At 34.6% G+C, this 22,309-nt stretch overlaps 2 protein-coding genes across 2 annotated transcripts; both read left to right on the top strand.

Annotated features, from left to right (window-relative positions):
* Positions 1–2,698: 2,698 nt before the first annotated feature.
* Positions 2,699–8,991, top strand: LOC134246444 (testis-expressed protein 264 homolog). Its single transcript, XM_062728810.1, has 4 exons — positions 2,699–3,021; positions 4,861–5,082; positions 6,113–6,287; positions 7,557–8,991. The coding sequence occupies exons 1-4, from the start codon at positions 2,761–2,763 to the stop codon at positions 7,904–7,906; spliced, it is 1,008 nt and encodes a 335-aa protein (XP_062584794.1). The 5' UTR covers positions 2,699–2,760; the 3' UTR covers positions 7,907–8,991.
* Positions 8,992–10,296: 1,305 nt separating this feature from the next.
* LOC134246440 (uncharacterized) lies at positions 10,297–22,305 on the top strand. Its single transcript, XM_062728808.1, has 2 exons — positions 10,297–10,555; positions 19,259–22,305. Exon 2 carries the CDS (start codon positions 20,260–20,262, stop codon positions 21,850–21,852), a length of 1,593 nt encoding a protein of 530 aa, XP_062584792.1. The 5' UTR covers positions 10,297–10,555; positions 19,259–20,259; the 3' UTR covers positions 21,853–22,305.
* The last annotated feature ends 4 nt before the right edge of the window (positions 22,306–22,309 follow it).

The raw sequence follows: 22,309 nt of genomic DNA, 5'->3' as shown, positions 1-22,309 counted from the left end.
GGCTGCCTCGTGTCACTCCCCCACATTAAAATATGGATGGTAGGAATTTACCTGCCGCGGGCACATACAGAACATCCCAAACTTTATAACTGTAAATAACTCATCACTCAAGCAGTTAACTCAAGGACTCTGAAGCACAAAAACATTCTGCCTTTGCCATCTTAATGTTTATTTTGTTGGTCATGAAAAGAAGTCGTTCTCCTTAAAGATAGATAAAAAAAAAAAAACATTTAATATGGAACACATGCGATAGATCCTGTGTAGATTCAATACCTCCTTTTATAAATGAAATATTTCAAAACAGCGTCTAACTTATCTGATTCATATTTTAATATCTTTTTCATCAAAAAAGGGATATTAATGCCAAACTTACAAAGCTGTAATTAATTCAATTTTTCTAAATATCGTCTGCTTTCATTGTGAATATTTATCAATGATTTAATTCTGATTGTAACGCGTCATTTGATTGGATAAAAGAAATAATCTAAATTGTATAACCTGGGTTGCCTACGTCACAATGACTTATGTCAAAAACGTATCAACCCGCTTGACGTTACGTTTAAAATATGAACAATTTGAAGACGTTTTTAAGGTAGAAATTGTCTTGTTTTCTATATTTAATTATTGAAAATTAAATGATAAGGAATAAATTAATTCAAACTGATAACAATTTACAAAGAAGTTTTTAAAGTTTTTATACTGATATGTATATATTTATTTTTAAATAAAAATTCCTCACGTGTGCAAAATTGGAGCATAGGCCTAAGAAAGTCGACAAGTGAAATCGATAAAGTGTAAACTGCCCGTTTCAAAGCGCAGGTTATACATTATAACTTTTTAAAACATTATTTAATCACAATTCACTTAAAGACTATGTACGCAAGAGAATATTCGACGTATAGGAAGATTTAAAAAACGAGGCACGCTGTTGACAAATAAATTCATGATACAAATATATCATATTACATGTTACATGTACGTCGTTTGGTCTCCAGACGTTAACATTTTGCTTTTTTATTACAACTTCTTTGATATGATACAATGGCCTTGCTAGTAAAAAAATCTTTCGTAAGATCGATCAAATGCTGATTGATTTCTAGATATTTGTTAGAACCATTATTTTCATGCTAAATCATCTTCGCTAGCCAAGGGTTTCTGATACGCTACTCTCCTCATAAACCCTTGGCATACGGTGAAGTCAAAAGACGCGATTGTTTTCCGTCACGTGATCTCGAATCTATCAGGTATGCACAGATTGCGTCATCGCCAGAAATAAAGAAACATGTTTTAAAAAAATTAAAACAAAGTTTTTTCAAGAATAATTGAGAAGCAATAATTGAGTTATATTTATTCATTATTTATAGACCAAATCTGAAGCTTCAATTAGATTCTTAATCACATATTTAGAAGATATTGAATAACACATAGAATTGAATGTTATCTTACGGATCGTTGTTTACTTGCGTTTTTCATTTCCGAGATTAAAGAGTGAAGATGTATCCCGAACGCAAATATCTTCATTTACAAAAAACAATTGCTGATTGGTCGACCTTGGTGTACTGAAATCCAATCAGAACTCTGGAAAAAAATCCCAATTTCTATAACACCATAGGCCAAGGGTTTATGAGAGTAGCGTATCAGAAACCCTTGGCTAGCGAAGATGATGCTAAATTTATCTACCGATTTCCACAGGTGCTTGGCGACAGGACCACCCCCCCCCCCTAGTTGTTCCGTACCCCAAGGTTTTTGAATTTTTTAAAGTAAAATATTTTTCTCTGACATATTTCGTGTTTTAAAAAAGTCAAAGAACCCTTGGGGTACGGAACACCCGGGGGGGGGGGGGGGTCTGTGTGGATTTTGCCAGCAGGTGCTCAACCGTTTAGTATTCCGTGACACTATATGCTACTGATCCCATTTCTAACATTTTTAGAGATCCGTATTTGCTCTTCATTTGATTTTTTCATCACTTTTCAGATTAATAACGATTCGATCGTTATTCTCGTATTTTATTCTAAACATAAATATTCCAAGTTACACACTCATAAATCCTTGATCAGTTTCAAAATTTTCATATCAACTTCGCCAATTATTTTGTAATCTAAACTAACTGAATAGTCTTCCTTTCATTTAGATATGTACATTGAAAAGATACAAAATTTTATTGATATATTTCCTAAACATTATTTTTTTTATTATAAAAACCCATATCATTATTGTTCCGTGCTAATGAAAAAAAATCTTTTTGAATAATCACAGGCATGACAACAAGGAGATAAAACCTACTACCAAAGTATTGATAAAAATTTACAAAATCATGAAAATACAATTCAATTATTCAAATTGAAATTTACAGACATTTTTTTTTTATTTTCAAATTGTAAAAATACAACTTTATGGAAAATAGCAACCAGAATTTATTAGCAAAATCTTTAAAATATACTTGGATAAAATGGAGTTTATGCATATTCAACAAATAATCGTTGATTCTCATTATTTTTTTAAAGAAAGTTAGAGTTATCCTCCCTGAGATCAGTAGTAGTCAGCAAGACTCGTTCTGTTCCGTATGGAGACGACTGAGATCGCAACTTCTCAGACCTTTCCGACAAGAGGTAAAACGTTGATTTTTCCGACCTATTACGGAAAGGCCCGAAATTAACCGTTTGCAGTCGACTGATGGGAACCAGTTGATAGTTCTTGGGATCTTCTTGTATTATTCTTGATCCTACGATCAGTCTAGAGAGAAATCGAAAAACCAAAACAATGGCTGAACTGCTGCTGATCGCTGGGATCGGAGTTTTGGGTTTATGTCTGATACTGACGTTCCTGGCCCTGTTGCTGTTGTCAGGCTTGTTTGAGACGATTGACGTGAAGACAGGGAAACCCCCTCTAGGAGAGGCTGTCATTGCCTACAAATTCTGCCGCGGTCCATACAAGGAGTGCGGCCCTGTGTTTACAGAAGTCTGCGGACTGACCCCTCAGGGCTACAAAACCATAGGCATCTATTATGATGACCCGAAAGTGGTGAGGCTGCGATTATTGAGCATCACATATAGCCCTATTTTACTTAATGCAAATAAGGGGGGGGGGGCATTATAAAATTGGGTACAAGTCAAAACGGCACCTGGTGAAAACGGCACTTAGGAAATATGCAAAACGGCACTTGAGAGTAGTCAAAACGGCACTTCAGAAAAGTCAAAACGGCACTTTTTAATTTTGATAATTTGCTATTGTTTATACAGAAAATGGATCTTTATATTAAATTTACAGTAATAAATGTGTATATTATTATTGATAAAAATGTTTTTAAAATATATTAGGGGGAAAAAAATAGACTAATTCATCTGAAAATTATTGTACTTTTGTACAGTGGTTAGATTTTTTTAAATGTACTTCTTTAAATATTTTCTACAAAGAGATCAAATCCAAATTATATTATTATGATCCTTTGAAATTTAAAAAATTATAGTATTGCAAATATGTACTATACTACTCTGTTTTGGGGGTTGCCAGTCACAGTTGACTAATATTAGAAGCCAGTTAGAGTATGTTTACTTAGAATACACTTGTAGGAATAAGAAACAAAAGACTTTTTCACACCTCCCCCTCAATAATCTGTTGATCGTCAATTTGCAATCATATACAGTTACTATTATGTATTTCTTGACAATGTGTCAAAGAGATTGAAACTTAGATTTTCCTCTCTAAACTGTACATAAAATCTTTAAATTTAAGCCATACAACATTTACGATTAGTTTTTTTTTTTTTAACAATATGAAACCTGTACATAGAAGAACAAAAACATTTATTTGTTGGGTTTTTTTTATAACTGAAGAATATCAATTTATTTCTATTAAATAATATTGATTAAATATGATAGTAAATATTGATATTGTTACAAATAATTTATTTAGATGATAAAATGATGCTGTTATTGTTTATAATCTTGTTTTTGAAAATAATGTTATATTTCAAAACTATGCTGTTATTTCATTAATTTAAAAATGAAGGAGACTAAAAGATGAAGATACTGATATTTCAAGGAATAGAATTAATTTAAAAAAAAATCATTTCAAATTTGGTATTTAAATGTATGAATCTGTGGAGAAAAGTATGTATGCGCATAGGTTCATAATAATTTAATTTTATATACAGTATATATCACATAGATTTCATAACTTATTTCAGTGTATACATAATTTGAATTGTTTTCTTGGGAAATAAATGGACCCTCACAGAAAACAAAAATTATATATGTTTACATGTATATATACTCACACAAATATATATCAATCCATATATCAAATTATCATTGCATATAATTATGCTTTTTTTCTATAAGTGCCATTTTGACCAAGTGCCGTTTTGACTAAGTGCCGTTTTGACCAAGTGCCATTTTGCATAATCCAAGTGCCGTTTTCACTAGGTGCCGTTTTCACCAGGTACCGTTTGAACCATAATTCATAAAATTAAATATTTGTAAATCTGTGTGTGACGTCATTGCCAGAAGGAATGAATATATGAAAATGAAAGTGCAGATCATGAGATGTCATATGCGCCTATTAATTCATGTACTGTAATTTAGGCATTCTCAGTGAACAACACATAAATAAATATCTTGTTTACAACAGTCGACCCCTCAATGTGCATTGACCAATGACCAGACAGTCAAGATTATTCAAAAACTCAACCAAAAAAAATCATTTTTTGTAAAAAAAATTTCAGCTAAGACTTGAAAAGTATGGTCTTTTCACTCTTTTGATTGCATACTTTGACAAAATAATGACTTCTTGAACATGTCTTAGATTTTGATATAAAAAAATACCTTCAGTTCAGTTGACAGCCTAATTTATATCTTTTAGGTAGAAGGGGAGAAATTACGTTATGTTGTTGGCTCGATTCTCTCTGAAGATGGATCTGAGATTGACGAAGCTGTACAGGAACAACTATTGAAGTTTGGTTATAAGATAGCCAAGCTTCCCTCTGTGTCATACGCTGTCAACACGACTTTCCCGTACAGAAGTGCCCTCTCCATTCTTATTGCAGTATGGAGGGTCTACCCAAGAATGAATGATTATGTGAAGGTTAGGATTGATTCTCAGACTCTGTAAAACTTCAATTTTATCAATGATTTGCATGAATTGTTTCTGGAAGCAGGGCTCTCACACCACTTTTTGGGACTGGGGCCGGGGCTGTTCAAATTGGGAAAATTATCGTCATTTTGGGAAAAGTTGGATAACCAAAAGTCATTAAAAAAAATCCTCAAATTTTCCTTTTCTAGCATTTTGTCATCAATTTTATTCTGGTTTTGAATAAACAGTTAAACAGAACAAACATGGGTACGTAGGCTAATTGTGAAAGTACATTAGCTTTTTCATTACTATCTTTGAGTGTTGATATTGCGGTTATATGTCTTACTGAGCGACACTCGCTGGTTACATCATCCCGAATTTCCTCGATCACATGGACAACTTTGCTTACCAATACAGCGCGAGACTGAACATGCCGAAGCGTGGGTATTTTTCTAGGTGCAGCTTACTGATGTTTAAATGAAATGTCTATTTTTGAAACCAAAATAATGTTTTGTGTCGAAACTACATGACAAGATACTCTGCACTCATAGTTAGTACACATTTTTGTAAAAACAATAACCTGGTTCCCTGAACCAGTTTACGAATGCATTTGGTGCAAACTAATAAAATGGTAATACAGTTTCACTTTCATTTGCATGTGTGTTTTGTTTGGGTTTTTTTTTGCGATTAAGTTTCATGGACTTTTATTCTTCAATTAATATTTTGCTATGGAAATTGGGAAATTTACACCTTTCTTTTGGGAAAAAAGGTACCTTTTTGGCATTGGGAAGGGGGCCGAATATCGGCCCCAGATTTAGAGAATCAAGAGCCCTGCGGAAGAACATTCTAATTTACAGGACAGTCAAAATTAATAAATCTCTGAGACTCAGATAAATGTTCTTACATTTTTTTCGAATAAAACTTGTCAGAGAAGAAAGGATTATTAAAGTATTTCTGAGTATGTTTTGGTATTGTGGAGAAAGATTTCAAGATTTTACTTTTAAAGAAAAGGAAAATGTAATAAGTTTTCTTATTTTTTTAGGAGCGTAAGTTATGTGCTCATCCCTATTTAGAGGTATATGATGGGGGCTCCATATATTTCATTGCTCCACTGGCTCGTCAGAATGAATTCTATGTCCCTGAGGTGCAGGAAGATAATGATGAAGCAGAAGATGGAGATGATGAAGATGATAGTTCTGTAGATGAGAGTGTGTCAGGTAAGGGCACTGTGGGTAAAAGTGGAGTTTTTATACATTACATAGGGAGTCCTGGCCTGGAGCTACTAAACTTAGACGAGCTCACTTTTGATCTCAGTCTCTTTTTTCCACTATTAATTCCTTTGGTAAAGTGAGAAAGATTAAAAGTGAGATTGTCTAAGTTTTATGGGACCAAGGCCTGTCCTTATTTCAGACTGGGGTGAAATCAAATTTAATATTAGGATTTGCCTCAAATGCATCTTTTTGATATTTTGGGTTGATTTATGTTATATTTCATTCTACTTGTAGTTGTTGAATTTTCCACCTCCCCCTTCCAATAATTTCAAAAATTGTCTGAAACCCCTTACAGTATCCTTTTCTTACTTTTAGGGTAAACTCATAAATACTATAATACATGTTTCACAAATAATAAAACCTCAGATACAACCAGCTTTTAAAAAAGTGCATAGAAAATAACAAAGTTCATAGCTTTTCTTTTCAATTTTTTTTGTAAATCAATATATCCAGTTTAATACATTTTTGTCGTTACATTCTGAGGAGTGGAGGGGGTGTGTAGATAACAATTTTGATTAATAATGAATGTTCATCGCTGTCAATCAGGAAAGCTTTCTTGAGGTGTATGTACTCGGCAAGAGCAGTTCATTGACACTTGGATTTCATTCCCAGCTGATCATTTATGACAACATAAAATGTTATTGAACGAAGTACATGTATTAGAATACTGATATTATTGTACTAAGTATTAGACAACTGAGGGAATTAATCTAGTGCAGATAAAAGAGACTTACACATATAAAAGTTTATTTTGACAAGGGCAGGGGCATTGCACTACCATGAACTTGTTTTCAATATTATGATTTTGTACTATATAGGAGTTACTCCCCTTTAAGCAGAATACCTGTTTGTAGAATACTTGTAAACAATTGATTTGGTTTTCCTGGCAGTTTTGATTTAAAACAATTACGTAGCTGCCACTTCACGTAGAAAGATAAAATATAACTGTCCAGGTGCAATAGTTATATAAATAAGTTTATTTTAAACTACGAGGTACATTTTCATAAAAATTTTCTGAGGAACTCTTAAGTTGGTGTCTTCAGGAAAGACTCCATACATAGATAGCTTTTGTTGGGGATCAATTATCACAGCTCTAGTGAAATTCTGTAGACCCCTCCCTCTATTGGAATTTTTTCTTAATTTCTAATTTTCTTAATAAATTGTTACCATGTTTTATGACATTATTATCAGATATAATTTTTTTGTCTTTCAAAGTTTCCAGAGAGACCAGTTACAGCCGTACAGCTGTAGATGATGGTATGCCAATCTCTGACAGTGAAAGTGAGGCTGAGGAGGAAGGGGGTATAATTTGTCAGAGTGAAGAAATCCTCAGAGGGGAGGAAACTCCACGTAAACTGTTAGAGGACGAGGGTCGCGATCAGAGCACACCAGACACTAGTGAACCCCCCACATTTCAGGACTCGGGGTTTAGCTCTGAACAAATGACCACCCCTCAGTTGAGTCCCCTCAAACAAGAGGAGGGGGACAAGGCTTCAGATGGCAATGATTCAGGATCCTCCTTTGAAGAAATCTCAATGGAAAATGTCCCCAAGTCGATATCATAACAAAAGCTTATTGATCAAGTTCAGTATTTGTCATGTATAAGTGTATTTATTTGTGTTAAGAATTACATCATGATCTATTACTATAAATATCTATCAAGAGTAATAGTATTTCAATCCATGCATTTTTTGACTACTTAAAATTAATTCTATTAATGATATTATACTGCTGGAATATTAGAGGAGTTTAAAATAACTTGAACTACTCTTCATCTGTAAACAATAAAACTATGCTATAGCAGAGTCCTGGGGTCCTGTGAATTTACTTTGCTAAATCGGTATAAATGTATAATTTTCATTTGAATCAAAAAATTTTTCAAGAATATAAATGTATAGCAGATTCCCAATACACATGCATTCCTTTCTATGACTATTACATGTTCATGTTTAAAATTGGAGTACTGGATTTTTTTTGTTCATTAGAATTCAAATATTAAAAAGTTAAATATATATGATCATTTCAATATTTTGAATTTTTAGACCTTGAAAAACCATTAAAAAGTGAAAATTTTGTTATCTTTGAACTTTGTATGACAAAAAACAAATCGCTAAATCTGTAAATTAGCTATATTAGAGTTGTTTATACAATGAAGTTTTATAAGGAATAATAAATTATTTTGCTTGGGATTCTCCCCCAAAAAAAAATCGCTGTAAATTTGTTACATACATTATGATAATGAATTTTAGTGCATCATCATTATTTTTTTTTTTTTGCATTTATGTATCGCAAGTAGCATCCATAGGAGGAACAAGTTTGTTTGGTTTATTGTAAATCAATACAAGAGTCTAGTTTGTCTGAAATATCTGATGTTTTCCAAGCTTTTTTACGATTTTGATGTTTTACGTGCCAAGAAAAAAAAATCGTAACCCCCCCCCCCTAAAATGCCAAGAAAATGTAAAATATTTTGGACTAGTGTCTAGTGATTACCAAGTTGATAGATCGAGACACAAGGTATTTGATTTAGAAGGATTCTTGTACAATAATGGCCTCTTTATTGATATTATTGTGATGTACGTAATCTGCTTTCACGTGCTTTACACATGTATGTTTGTTAACCTACTTGTTGGGCAATAAAATCTCCATTCTGTATTTTTGTTGTAAGATAAGAGAAGTTTATTGTGCATTCTTGTTCTTACATGTAATTCATTTTTTTTTAAGTAAACCATATTTAGATATTTAGCTTATTTACCTGGAAGATATGAAGTGAATTTGTAGACATAGTTGAACATTTATATGTTTGTTTTTATAAAGTTTCAGACATTTGTATCTGAGGTTAAAGGCCTCTCTAAAACCTCTGGTTAAAAAAATACAGAAAAAAGGGCATTACCCAGAATAAGTCATGGGAAAGGGTAGTTTATATGTGTTTGTTTTAAATGGTGTCTTTATTAGATTAATCAAGATATAAAGATTTACTACATAACGGTACATGTTGTGTATTGGGTTATAAGGGTTAGGATTTACAATGTTTTTCCCTGACTTTTTAATCTGGATAATCTTTCAGTTTCAATACTGCCTGTCATAATTGTAGAATGAGATATACCAGGATTTGTGTAAGATCTCTATAATCTCAGTCAAGTGGATTATAAATGATATAGAATGGAGCCAAATCTTCCTATGTGTTACAAGAAAATCTGTACATATTGTACTAATACTAGGGAGCTCAGGGGTGGGTAGGTGGGTAGGTTGTGGAAATTCATTCTATGAACAAGTTTATGTATTTACTACTTAGTGTTATGTATCACCATAATGTGTTTTATAAATTTCTCAGTCGCCGACATTTCTACACTGGTATGTGTTTGTGCACCTATCAAACGTTACAACATCCTTTATTTTGTATTTGTTACATAAAAATGCAATTTTTCTTTTTTGTATGAAGAAGGGTTTGTTTATTGTGATTTTTTTTTCAGTATCTTATAGTTCAGTTATATGTCCATCTAGAGCTTTGTTGTCTTGTGAAAATTGTGGAACAATTAAGTAACAGTGCTTTATACATTTAAATCACAAAGATTTTTGTTTCTTCACGTTTTAAAAAATAAAAATACAACATAATTATTTGGAGTTATGAAAAGTTCTTAAATTAATGTCAGTAACTTTTGTCTGGTGAAATTTCTTACATATATATGTATGTACAAGTGATGATAGACATACAGCAAGTATATTCCATTTTCCTTGTATGGCTCTGGTGAAAGAGACACGTGCGTTTTTTTAGCTTTTGGTTGTCTGTCAAATCTAAGTTTAAAATTGTAGATAATAAAAAATGTCCTGATTTTAAAACCCCAGAAGGGATTGTAAATATTTTTTATAAGAATTAAAAAGATCCTTGGTTGTCGTTACGTAACTTTTTTTTTTTTAAAGTCCCTTGGTAGAGCGGGAAAGATACTAGGTATATATGCACCTGGCACAATATTAACGGTGACTTAAACAAGCGATGAAATTTAACTCGCGACCGAACAAGATAAAAATCAGTTCTGTCATGTTTGCATTTAGAAGGTATTTAAAAACTATGTAATTTGTTTACCTATCTAATTAGCTGTACATTGTGTGCTAACGAGCCCCTGTTTATTTCTGACACCGTAGACAATATATTGAATAGGAACCTGTTGTTGAGGATCAGATTTTATCGAACTCGGAGCAAAGCGGAAGGAATCTAGGTAAGCTTCTTCATCTGTTTGATATGTAGGATGAATACGTTTGAATTTAATTACTTATAATAACTTAAGGGGGGACCTTTGTCGTTCTACGTCAAAGCAGCGTTATGTGACGTCACAATAGCGATGTTTGTTTTTACCTGTTGATATGCAATTGTGATATAAGCATAACATTGTTATTTATCAATAACGTACACAATTTACAAAAAGAAAATTTATACATCATTAATAGCAGTTTTATTTGAATTATAGAGTTTGTTAATACCGGGGTAAAAGAATTCTCTTCCTTTGGTTGATTATTTATAGCAATTTCAGTTGTGAAAAGATACCTCAATAATATGCTAATATAAGTACAAAAAGATAAAATAAAATTCAGCAAAGAAAGCGGCTTAGATCAGGAAAATATGTCTAATTTTATGTTTACCATTAATTGTATTTTCCCGATAAAACTAAGAAAAAATAAGAAATGTACTAGTACCTATATTTGTTTATTGATTAGTACATTTAGATTTAACTGTATAAAGTCATTCCTAGTTCTGAGAGGTGTTGGTTGTTGACGGGGAAGAAGGGGGGGGGGGGGGCAGAATGATTGGAATGAAAAAGAAAAGATTTAATCAGTGTAAATTGTTAATAATCAAAACAAAATAATTGTTTTCTGCAAAATAGTTTTATATTCAGATGTTTGACAGTGCTTCCTTACCTTTGTCTTAGTGCAGAAAGGTCAAATTTATGACACAAGAGTACGAAAATAAAAGAAAACTTCATATTTCTCGTTAATTTTATCATAAAGGTATACTTTTTTCTTTGTTAAAATAAAGAGATACTTCATTTCTTTTAAAAAATATGACTTTCAACATTTTCACACAAAGACTTTTTAAGATATTACCTATTATGAATGTCGGAATTGTAAAAAATACGACAAGAAAAATGGGGTAATACTTACAGTGTGCTCCATTATAATTTTTCATGCGACATTAATTACAATGAATTTACCGTTATTTTAAAGATACAAGTCATATAATTTATATACCTGTTGATTTTAAATGTGATTTGACATTTTTGGTTCTTTTTAGCGCATATTTGGGGTAGAACAATAGTGTCTGAAAATAATCTATTTTTAGCATTTCACACTGTTTTTGCACGTGCTCCAGTGTAAAAATAAACATATAAAGGTATTGTTTTTAATACCTAAAAATTAAGAGCAAGTGGCCATGAAAGAAATGTTAAAGTTTTTAAAATTTCACACAAAGACTTTTCGGACATAGGTCCCCCCTTAACATTTGATAACACTTAACATATTTTTCTTCTTATGAACAACAGGATTCAAGAAAAGTAATGTGCATGCATCTTCTGATAAGGTACAGATTCATGTTTGGCCAAATTACGCCACAGGGTGTATAGTGGGACCACAATAGGCGACCAAAGGTTTTGTTTTGTTAGTTGTTTTGTTTTTTGTTTTATTTGTTTGTTTTGTTTTGTTTTTGTTTTTTTTAGCTCACCTGAGCCGAAGGCTCAAGTGAGCTTTTCTGATCACATTTTGTCCGGCGTCCGTCTGTCCGTCTGTCTGTCTGTCTGTCTGTAAACTTTTCACATTTTCGACTTCTTCTCAAGAACCGCTGGGCCAATTTCAACCAAACTTGCCACAAAGTATCCTTGGGTGAAGGGGATTCAAGTTTGTTCAAATGAAGGGCCACGCCCTCATTCAAGGGGAGATAATTGGGAATTAATGAAAATTTAGTGGCATATTTTAAAAATCTTCTTCTCAAGAACCACTGTGCCAGGAAAGATGAAACTTATGGGGAAACATCCTCAGGTAGTGTAGATTCAAGTTTGTTCAAATCATGACCCCCGGGGGTAGGGCGGGGCCAAAATGGCCGACCAAAGTTTTACATAGAAATATATAGGAAAATTCTTTAAAAATTTTCTTCTCAAGAATGACAAAGCCATAATTCATCATATTTATATGGAAGCATGTCCAGGTAGTGTAGATTCAAGTTTGTTCAAATCATGACCCCCGGGGGTAGGGCGGGGCCAAAATGGCCGACCAAAGTTTTACATAGAAATATATAGGAAAATTCTTTAGAAATCTTCTTCTCAAGAATGACAAAGCCATAATTCATCATATTTATATGGAAGCATGCTCAGGTAGTGTAGATTCAAGTTTGTTCAAATCATGACCCCCGGGGGTAGGGCGGGGCCAAAATGGCCGACCAAACTTTTACATAGAAATATATAGGAAAATTCTTTGAAAATCTTCTTCTCAAGAATGACAAAGCCATAATTCATCATATTTATATGGAAGCATGTTCAGGTAGTGTAGATTCCAGTTTGTTCAAATCATGACCCCCAGGGGTAGGGCGGGGCCAAAATGGCCGACCAAAGTTTTACATAGAAATATATAGGAAAATTCTTTAAAAATCTTCTTCTCAAGAATGACAAAGCCATAATTCATCATATTTATATGGAAGCATGTTCAGGTAGTGTAGATTCAAGTTTGTTCAAATCATGACCCCCAGGGGTAGGGCGGGGCCAAAATGGCCGACCAAAGTTTTACATAGAAATATATAGGAAAATTCTTTAAAAATCTTCTTCTCAAGAATGACAAGGCCATAATTCATCATATTTATTTGGAAGCATGCTCAGGTAGTGTACATTCAAGTTTGTTCAAATCATGACCCCCGGGGGTAGGGCGGGGCCAAAATGGCCGACCAAACTTTTACATAAAAATATATAGGAAAATTCTTTAAAAATCTTCTTCTCAAGAATGACAAAGCCATAATTCATCATATTTATATGGAAGCATGTTCAGGTAGTGTAGATTCAAATTTGTTCAAATCATGACCCCCGGGGGTAGGGCGGGGCCAAAATGGCCGACCAAAGTTTTACATAGAAATATATAGGAAAATTCTTTAAAAATCTTCTTCTCAAGAATGACAAAGCCATAATTCATCATATTTATATGGAAGCATGTTCAGGTAGTGTAGATTCAAGTTTGTTCAAATCATGACCCCCGGAGGTAGGGCGGGGCCAAAATGGCCGACCAAAGTTTTACATAGAAATATATAGGAAAATTCTTTAAAAATCTTCTTCTCAAGAATGACAAAGCCATAATTCATCATATTTATATGGAAGCATGTTCAGGTAGTGTAGATTCAAGTTTGTTCAAATTATGACCCCCGGGGGTAGGGTGGGGCCAAAATGGCTGACCAAAGTTTTACATAGAAATATATAGGAAAATTCTTTAAAAATCTTCTTCTCAAGAATGACAAAGCCATAATTCATCATATTTATATGGAAGCATGCTCAGGTAGTGTAGATTCAAGTTTGTTCAAATCATGACCCACATTTTCATCTTCTTCTCAAGAACTACTGGGCCAATTTTAACCAAACTTGCCACAAAGTATCCTTAGGTGAAGGGGATTCAAGTTTGTTCAAATGAAAGGCCACACCCTCTTCCAAGGGGAGATAATTATGAATTAGTGAAAAATTAATGGCATTTTTTAAAAATCTTCTTCTCAAGAACTACTGGGCCAAGAAAGATGAAACTCATATGGAAGCAACGTTAGGTAGTGTAAATTTAAATTTGTTCAATTCATTACCCCTGTGGTAGGGTGGGGCCACAATGGCCGATCAAAGTTTTACATAGGAGTATATAGGGAAAATCTTTAAAAATCTTCTTCACAAGAACCACTGGGCCAGGAAAGATGAAACTCATGTGGAATCATCCTCATGTAATGTAGATTCAAGTTTGTTCGAATCATGACCCCCGGGGGTAGGATGGGGCCACAATGGCCGATCAAAGTTTTACATAGGAGTATATAGGGAAAATCTTTAAAAATCTTCTTCTCAAGAACCACTTGGCCAGGAAAAATGAAACTCATGTGGAAGCATCCTCAGGTAGTGTACATTCAAATTTGTTCAAATCATGACCCCCGGGGGTAGGGTGGGGCCACAAAGGCCGATCAAAGTTTTACATAGGGATATATAGGAAAAATCTTTTAAAATCTTCTTCTCAAGAACCACTGGGCCAGGAAAGATGAAACTCATGTGGAATCATCTTCATGTAGTGTAGATTCAAGTTTGTTCAATTCATGACCCCTAGGGGTAGGGTGGGGCCACAAAGGCCGATCAAAGTTTTACATAGGGATATATAGGAAATTTTTTTTTTAAATCTTCTTCTCATGAACCATTGGGCCATGAAAGATGAAACTCATGTGGAATCATCTTCATGTAATGTAGATTCAAATTTATTCAAATCATGACTCCAGGGGATAGGGTGGGGCCACAATGGCCGATCAAAGTTTTACATAGGAGTATATAGGGAAAATCTTTAAAAATCTTATTCTCAAGAACTACTAGGCCAGGAAAGATGAAATTCATGTGGAATCATCTTCATGTAATGTAGATTCAAGTTTGTTCGAATCATGACCCCCGGGGGTAGGGTGGGGCCACAATGGCTGATCAAACTTTTACATAGGAAAAAATGGGAAAAATCTTTAAAAATCTTCTTCTCAAGAACCACTTGGCCAGGAAAGATGAAACTCATGTGCAATCATCCTCAGGTAGTGTAGATTCAAATTTGTTCAAATCATGACCCCCGGGATAGGGTGGGGCCAGAATGGCTGATCAAAGTTTTACATAGGACTAGATAGGGAAATCTTTTAAAATCGTGTTCTCAAGTACATCAAAGCCATGATTAGTGATATTTATATGGAATCATCCTCAGGTAGTGTAGATTTTAGTTTGTTCAAATCATAACCTCTGGGGATTGGGTGTGGCCGCAATTGGGGATCCAAGACTTACATTTAAATATATTTTAAGAAATCTTCTTCTCAAGAATAGCAAAGCCATGATGATACTAGTATATACATATATGGAAGCATTTTCGGGTAGTGTAGAAAAATAAAGCCAATTAAAGGGGAAAGAACAAGAACAAAAAAGTTTTGTTTAGTCATATTGACATGTAAGCATCCTCATGTATTGAAGATTTAAATTATTCAAATCATGTCCCTTTGGGGTAGGGACGGAAACAATGGGGAATCAAATTCAAATTACAGTGTATAATGAAGTTATATATAAGAAGAAAATGTTTTTAAAAAATATTTTTATCAAGAAAAGAAAAGCCATATGCTGTATTAATTTGAAGGCATTCTCTCTCAAGTAGTATTAAAATTTAAGTAGTATTAAAATTCAAGCCCCCCCCCCACCCCTTCAGTAAAATTTTCAATTATGATCTGATTTTTGCTTTTTCCTAGCTGATTTGCTCAGGTGAGCGATGTGGCCCCTGGGCCTCTTGTTTTTTTTGCATTTAAATATGTATAGCGAAAAATAGTTCGAAATTCTCTCCGCATACCAATGATCTTTTATTGCTGATATGTAGGCATCTTCCTGTAAGAGATGTAAGTTTAACATGGGAGAACTGGAAAAAATATATTTTTTTAAAAATCTCAATATTTAGTGACATTAAGCATGCAATCAAATTTGCTACTGCTATGTTTTCCGAGACCAGAATAATTTGTCCACCAAAGGGTATTTAAGATTTACTTAAAATATACCGGTGTATAGAAATTAATAGGGAAATCTTTTCAAGATTAGAGTGGGCCTCATTAATTATACCCCCGCTCCGAAGGAGAGGGGGGTATACTGTTTTACCCTTGTGTGTCTGTCCGTCCGTGTGTCCGTGTAGCTGTGTGTCCGTCCGTAACAAATTTTCGTCGCAGTTTTCTCAGCAACTACTCACCACAGATGCTTGAAATTTTAACACAATCTTCTCTGAGGCATGCCATACGTTGGGATACATTTTAGTTAAAATCTGATGTCAACTTCCTGTTTGTCTGTGCGTCTGGCCGTTTCATCCATAACAAATTTTCGTCGCAGTTTTCTCAGCAAGTGCTCATCGCAGATGCTTGAAATTTTAACACAATCTTCTCTGAGGCATGCCATACGTTAGGATACATTTTTGTTAAAATCCGATGTCAACTTCCTCTTTGTCTGTACGTCTTTCCGTTTAATACATAATATAACAAATTTTCGTTGCAGTTTTCTCAACAACCACTCATCGCAGATGCTTGAAATTTTAACACAATCTTTTCTGAGGCATGCCATATGATGGAATTCATTTTTGTTCATATCTGATGACAACATCCTGTTTGTCTGTGTGTCTGTCTGTTTCATACATGACAAATTTTCGTTGCAGTTTTCTCAGCAACTACTTATTGTAGATGCTTGTTTTCTCACCAACTACTTATTGCAGATACTTGAAATCTTAACAAAGTCTTCTCTGAGGCATGCCATATGTTGGGAGATATTTTTCTTCAAACCCGATGTCAACTTCCTGTTTTGTCTGTGTGTCAGTCCGTTTCATACATAACAAATTTTCGTTGCAGTTTTCTCATTAACTATTCATAGCAGATGCTTAATTTTAGTATACTATTTGTTGAGGCAAGCCATATGGTGGGATTAATTTTGAAATGAATCTGATGTCAACTTCAAATTTTTCTGTGCATCTGCCTGTTATTGAACTTGTGTAAATTAACATGATAGTTGTTGATTTACATCAGAGCGGGGGTATTACTAGTGAGCATTGGCTCACAGATTTCTTGTTTATCCTGTTTGTATTACAATATTACATTTAACAGATCCCAAAGTTCTATAGCTTTTTTTTTTTTTCAAATTACAGATTCTTACATAGAGATAAAGTTAAATCAGAATTCAAAATTTACCTAGCATGTAAACAAGATATTAAACTAAGTCTTCCTTTGCAGAACAGCAAAGTAATGTTAGTCATATTGAAGCATCCATAGGATATAAGGATAGAATGATTTCGTGGGGCTATTATGGGACACAATAGGAGATACCAAATTTTCTTCCTTGAAAAAAAAACCAGCAGAGTCGAGCTGACTTGGGTTAGTGTTATTGCCCATGAGCCTTTTATTTTAATGGTTGTATCAGATTTTAAATCTTCAGTACGAACTGTGGGATTTATAGTAACTATGTTTATTCGCCTCCCCGTTGGCCTCCTTAATTGCTTTAGTAACACGATTCACGTAGAGCGTATTTAAGAGCTTTTGCAATGATGAAAATATATACGTGTCAATTTGCAAAATGCGTCAGATTGCAAATCTTGTACCATCTTGCAGGTGTTAAATTAGAGACCATCTGAACAGTGCTAATTGCATCTTTAATATGTTTAAGAAACGCCTTAATTTTGACCTTTAATATTTTTTACATACAGAAAATATTAACAAACTGTACTCCTATTCTCTCTGTCAGTACTGTAAAATCGTTTCATTTCAAACAAAAATCTTGAGTGATATATATGAAAAAAGACTCCTTTGTAAACTTAACTATAAAGAGTTAGGTGTATATAACCACAGCTAGGTTTTCAGATATACGTACACGTGTGGAGTCCTGATTGTTGGCATAATTCAAAATAAAAATAATCCTTTAAATACACAGTACGGTAAGGAATCTGTTTAAATGATGTTATCAGACCAAAATCTATTTATCATCGTCACGTAGAACTAGTTTGCAACTTACTCATTTTCGCCCCAAAGCAAAAAATATAAATACTGTAGTCCCACCAATGCTTAGATGAAATTTTTGGATAAAGAATGCTTAAATTGCATTAGATGTATTCTGACTGCGCCTTATTTTGAAATCGGTGTCACCCTAAGATATGGGCCAAAAATCCATTGTTCTCAAACGATGATTGACAGGCGGCCCCCGCATTTGATGTTATATATTTATTGACACACGAGATATTTTCAAACCCAATCTGTTTGTTTATCCGTTATATGTTCTTCACAACTGATCTGAGATATGTAAGAAATGTTCCTTATCTCAAAATGATTACATCGGCCACTTTTCAAAGGGTATAAATATATCAAATTCAGTTTTGTCCAAGAAGTTTGTAGACCAATCTTGTTTTCATTAATTGATAGGAAATTTGTCTGTAACAGATTTTACTTCAATGAATCGTGAGGTGTATCTCAAATCTTAATACCACTTGACTATCTGAAAGAAAATATTTCGACTATGTCTTAGGTTCAAATCAAAATTTGACAAATTTTAGAAGCCATGTATTTAATTCCTGTAGCTCTTTTCATAGCTCAGATAAAAAGGACTTCTTTATTTGTTAAAAAGCTTAATCAAAACGATTTACGGTTGCATTTTCTTAGTTTTTGGATTAGTATATTTTAATGACTATTTTAGCATCTGTACAATGCGAATATAACTACGTGATTTTATTTATCGTACTCTCATGTTGTATGAGTACCGGGTGGCAGTAAAAACAAAATTTATAACATAGCAGTGCTATCCGTTTCCGCCCGTTTGCGTTCGTCGTTTGACTTTTGGGGTAGAGCACCTGACTTATGATGCCAAGGTCCTGGGTTCGAAAGACATAGAAGTGAAGAATCTTAGTCCCGGGTGGTTTTGCAGGGATAGTTTAAGTTGAGAAACTGAGGATGCTTGAATAACTTTCAAAAGTCTTTGGAACTTTTTTTGCCTTGATGGAAGAAAAATATTTGCGGTCCTGTAACCCTTTTACTTTTAATTAAGTATACGTCAATGAAATTCTGAACATGTGCATGCTCATTCACAAAATGTAGGCCATTTTAAATGTGTCCAGTATATATATATAATGATCTTGCATTCAATGGGAAATAGTATTAAAATTGAATGAACATTTTCTTCTCTTTTTAGACAGGCTATAGACCAAGTGAAAAAGAACCAACAATAGATTTAAAGCGTCTACACCTGCACTTTTAAAAACATACATTTTTTTTACCGGCGACATCGTATTTATTCTCCCAATTGAAGAAAACTTTGGAGCGCATCTCGGTGATTTAATCTTTATCGATAATATGTACCTTACATATACCTGTCTATGCGATTAATTTGTGATACAAGAATTCCATATTATATCGAGGACTGCAGGTCTATACAGGTATAACATAATCAATCCGGGAGAGAAAATTTAATTACAGGTGCGGATTGGAATCACTGCAAGTCGTCAGATAGACCGAGGGACTGGGGGATTTATCTCCGAGGTCCGATTCCTGCCAGACCACTGTGTATTACAGGACCAAATATTGACAGAATTACGAAACATAAAAGGCCAAGGATTTAAAAATGAATGAAGAAAGCGACTAATATAGGGGAAAGGCAGGGACAATCGATTCACAAGACGGCATTTAGTAAGGAGAGTTGTTTTCCACACGAGAGGCGTTTCAGTAGCGGGTGTCCAAGTTAATTGATCTATCCACATTAACGATTCGTGTATGAATAGGATATACCCAATAAAAAGAGGATAATTCAGTGTGGGGTTAACGTGGTTTAACTTCTATAGTCCTTTGGAAATTCGCCAACCTATCGATCTAAAGCACATGTTATTATAAAAAGGCCACGATAACAGAAGGCTGGAATTTTTTATATATGGTGACAACGGTCGTGTGTTTGGCATCGCCTGAATACCCTGGGTCTGATACAAGGAGATATCCCGATAGCGAGGACTCTGGGGAGGGCGAACAGTTCTGACAGAAAATCTACTCTAAGCAGAAATATCTTACCTGTAAAACAACACGCATATATACAGTGAGAATGGAATTTCTATTTACATGACTGGACAAAATTTTATCGATCATGTAAAAAATTACATGGAAGAAATTGTAAATGTAAACAAAAGGATTTGAAGTGAATTCATAATGGAGGAAGCGAGGAATTTTAAATCTACACTGATATGGCAGGCAAGCTGTAATTCTGTGATGCACCCAGCGCCACTTCGTACAATTGTCACGCGAGATCCCGAATATATTCTGGAAGTACACGAAAACGTAGAAGACAAGACATTTCACGCATCTGAAACCCACCTTCCGGCGCCACGACCACTTAGTTATAACTTTGACCCAGAAGATTGTGATCACGTGACCCCTGGGCGAACGCTGAAACTCGATCACTGTGACAGTCAATTTTCTGTTGAACCTCATGTTATCCATGCACGTGAGTACAGAATCGACAGTGGGTACGATGATTCCAGTCACTCTGAACACGTCTCTTCTGATGGGAGTCAGGAACTTGTAGCTCACGATGACTGCAGACCAGAATCACCGGACGATGAGGATCGCATGATCCGAGCGGAACAAAAACTGGTCAAACGAGACAGTCGGAGAGTGGAAGCTATCCATGTTGAACACCACAAGTCGCCGCGACAGGCTTCCCTTGATGAAGCTTCCCATGATGTTCACCATGATGTACACCACGATGGTGAGCATGGGTCGAAAACAAAATACACTAATGTTCAAGCACTAACAGCAATGGCTCGGATGTTATCTCGTCCTGTCCTTCGAAAAGACGACGAACAATCCTCTTTCGATGAAGAGTCATGTGACATTTCTATGTGGACAAATGGAAGTGGGTCAACCGACTCACCGCGTAGTGATAATACTTGTGAATTTGACAAGTATTCGGATATAACTGTGGAGACCAGAAAAGCAACCAAACCTACGGTTAAAGACCTTGACCTCACACCAGAGAGAACCCGATCGAAATCGTTCAGCACAAAAAGGATTCTTTCTCCTACCGTTCCAGCTTTGTCACCTAACAAAGACAAATTCACATTTTCTAGAAGTCTAAGTACAACCTCTAGTTATTCTTCTTCCTCTGAGGCGACAACGCCGACCTCTGTCCCTGACCCCTGTTTCCGGTGTAACAAACAAGTCTACCAATTGGACAAAATTGGACCAGTTAGACGTGTTCTGTACCATAAGCAATGTTTTCGATGTGCCGAATGTAGCACTACATTGACGTTGAAAAACTTTTGTCAAAACGCAAATGATAAAAATGACAAGCAGGTGTACTGCAAGAAGCACCAACCACAGCAGGAAAAATGCCATGTGGATATCGAGGATCGGAACATCAATATCGCTCTGAACAATCCAAAGCTAAATCGAATCAATACGAACATCCGGGGCTCTGATGAAGATAAAGCCAGAGGACAGAATCAAAGGCCTATTTATGTCAGGGGAGCAAGCATACCGAAGCTGGACGTCGTCTGTGGAAATCAATACGGATTTAGTTACACTGGTGGACATCCTGTAGAACATGATGCCGGGTCGCTGAACCCGAAACCAATGAGGATAACGAGTCCGAGAGAAATGAGTCTGGAGGAAGTTGAACCAAAACGAGTCTGGACAAGGTCGGCCATTAATGCTGCCAGCCTCGATCTGAGTGCGCCAATTTCCGGTAGAAGCGCTCATCATTTCTATTCCTATGGAAGCTCAGCTTTTAACCATTTATGATATTATAAAGCTTTTGTGTTGCCACCTGTTGCTACGCTACAATAATGTGTTCCCCTATATAGCTTAATTGCGCAAATTGTACTTAATGCAAGGCCAAAGTATTTGTTATTGAGATTTTTCCTTGTTATATATTTTGATAGGATATTTTTCCCCTGTACTGTGATAATATAAATATTATATATTTTATGAAGCATTGAATAATTACATGTATACCCATTATATTTTCTAAGGAATTGTAAAATTTAATACACCAAATCATTTTTGAAGAGACTCTTTTGTATCTCCAAGTATTCCCAACCTGTGTTAATTGCTCCTAATTGCATTCAGTTTGTGATATTGATACATGTCTATTTTCCATAATGTACATTTCTTTCTAACAACCCAAAACTATATTTTATATGTATTTTGAATTAATATCGATATAACATATTGCCTCTACAGTATATATTTTTATATA

The sequence above is a fragment of the Saccostrea cucullata genome, unplaced genomic scaffold, assembly GCF_032062105.1.
Source record: "Saccostrea cucullata isolate Sc308-1 unplaced genomic scaffold, CSIRO_AGI_Scuc_v1 ctg532, whole genome shotgun sequence".
NCBI classification, from domain to species: domain Eukaryota; kingdom Metazoa; phylum Mollusca; class Bivalvia; order Ostreida; family Ostreidae; genus Saccostrea; species Saccostrea cuccullata.
This window is presented reverse-complemented; position numbering and strand designations above follow the sequence as displayed.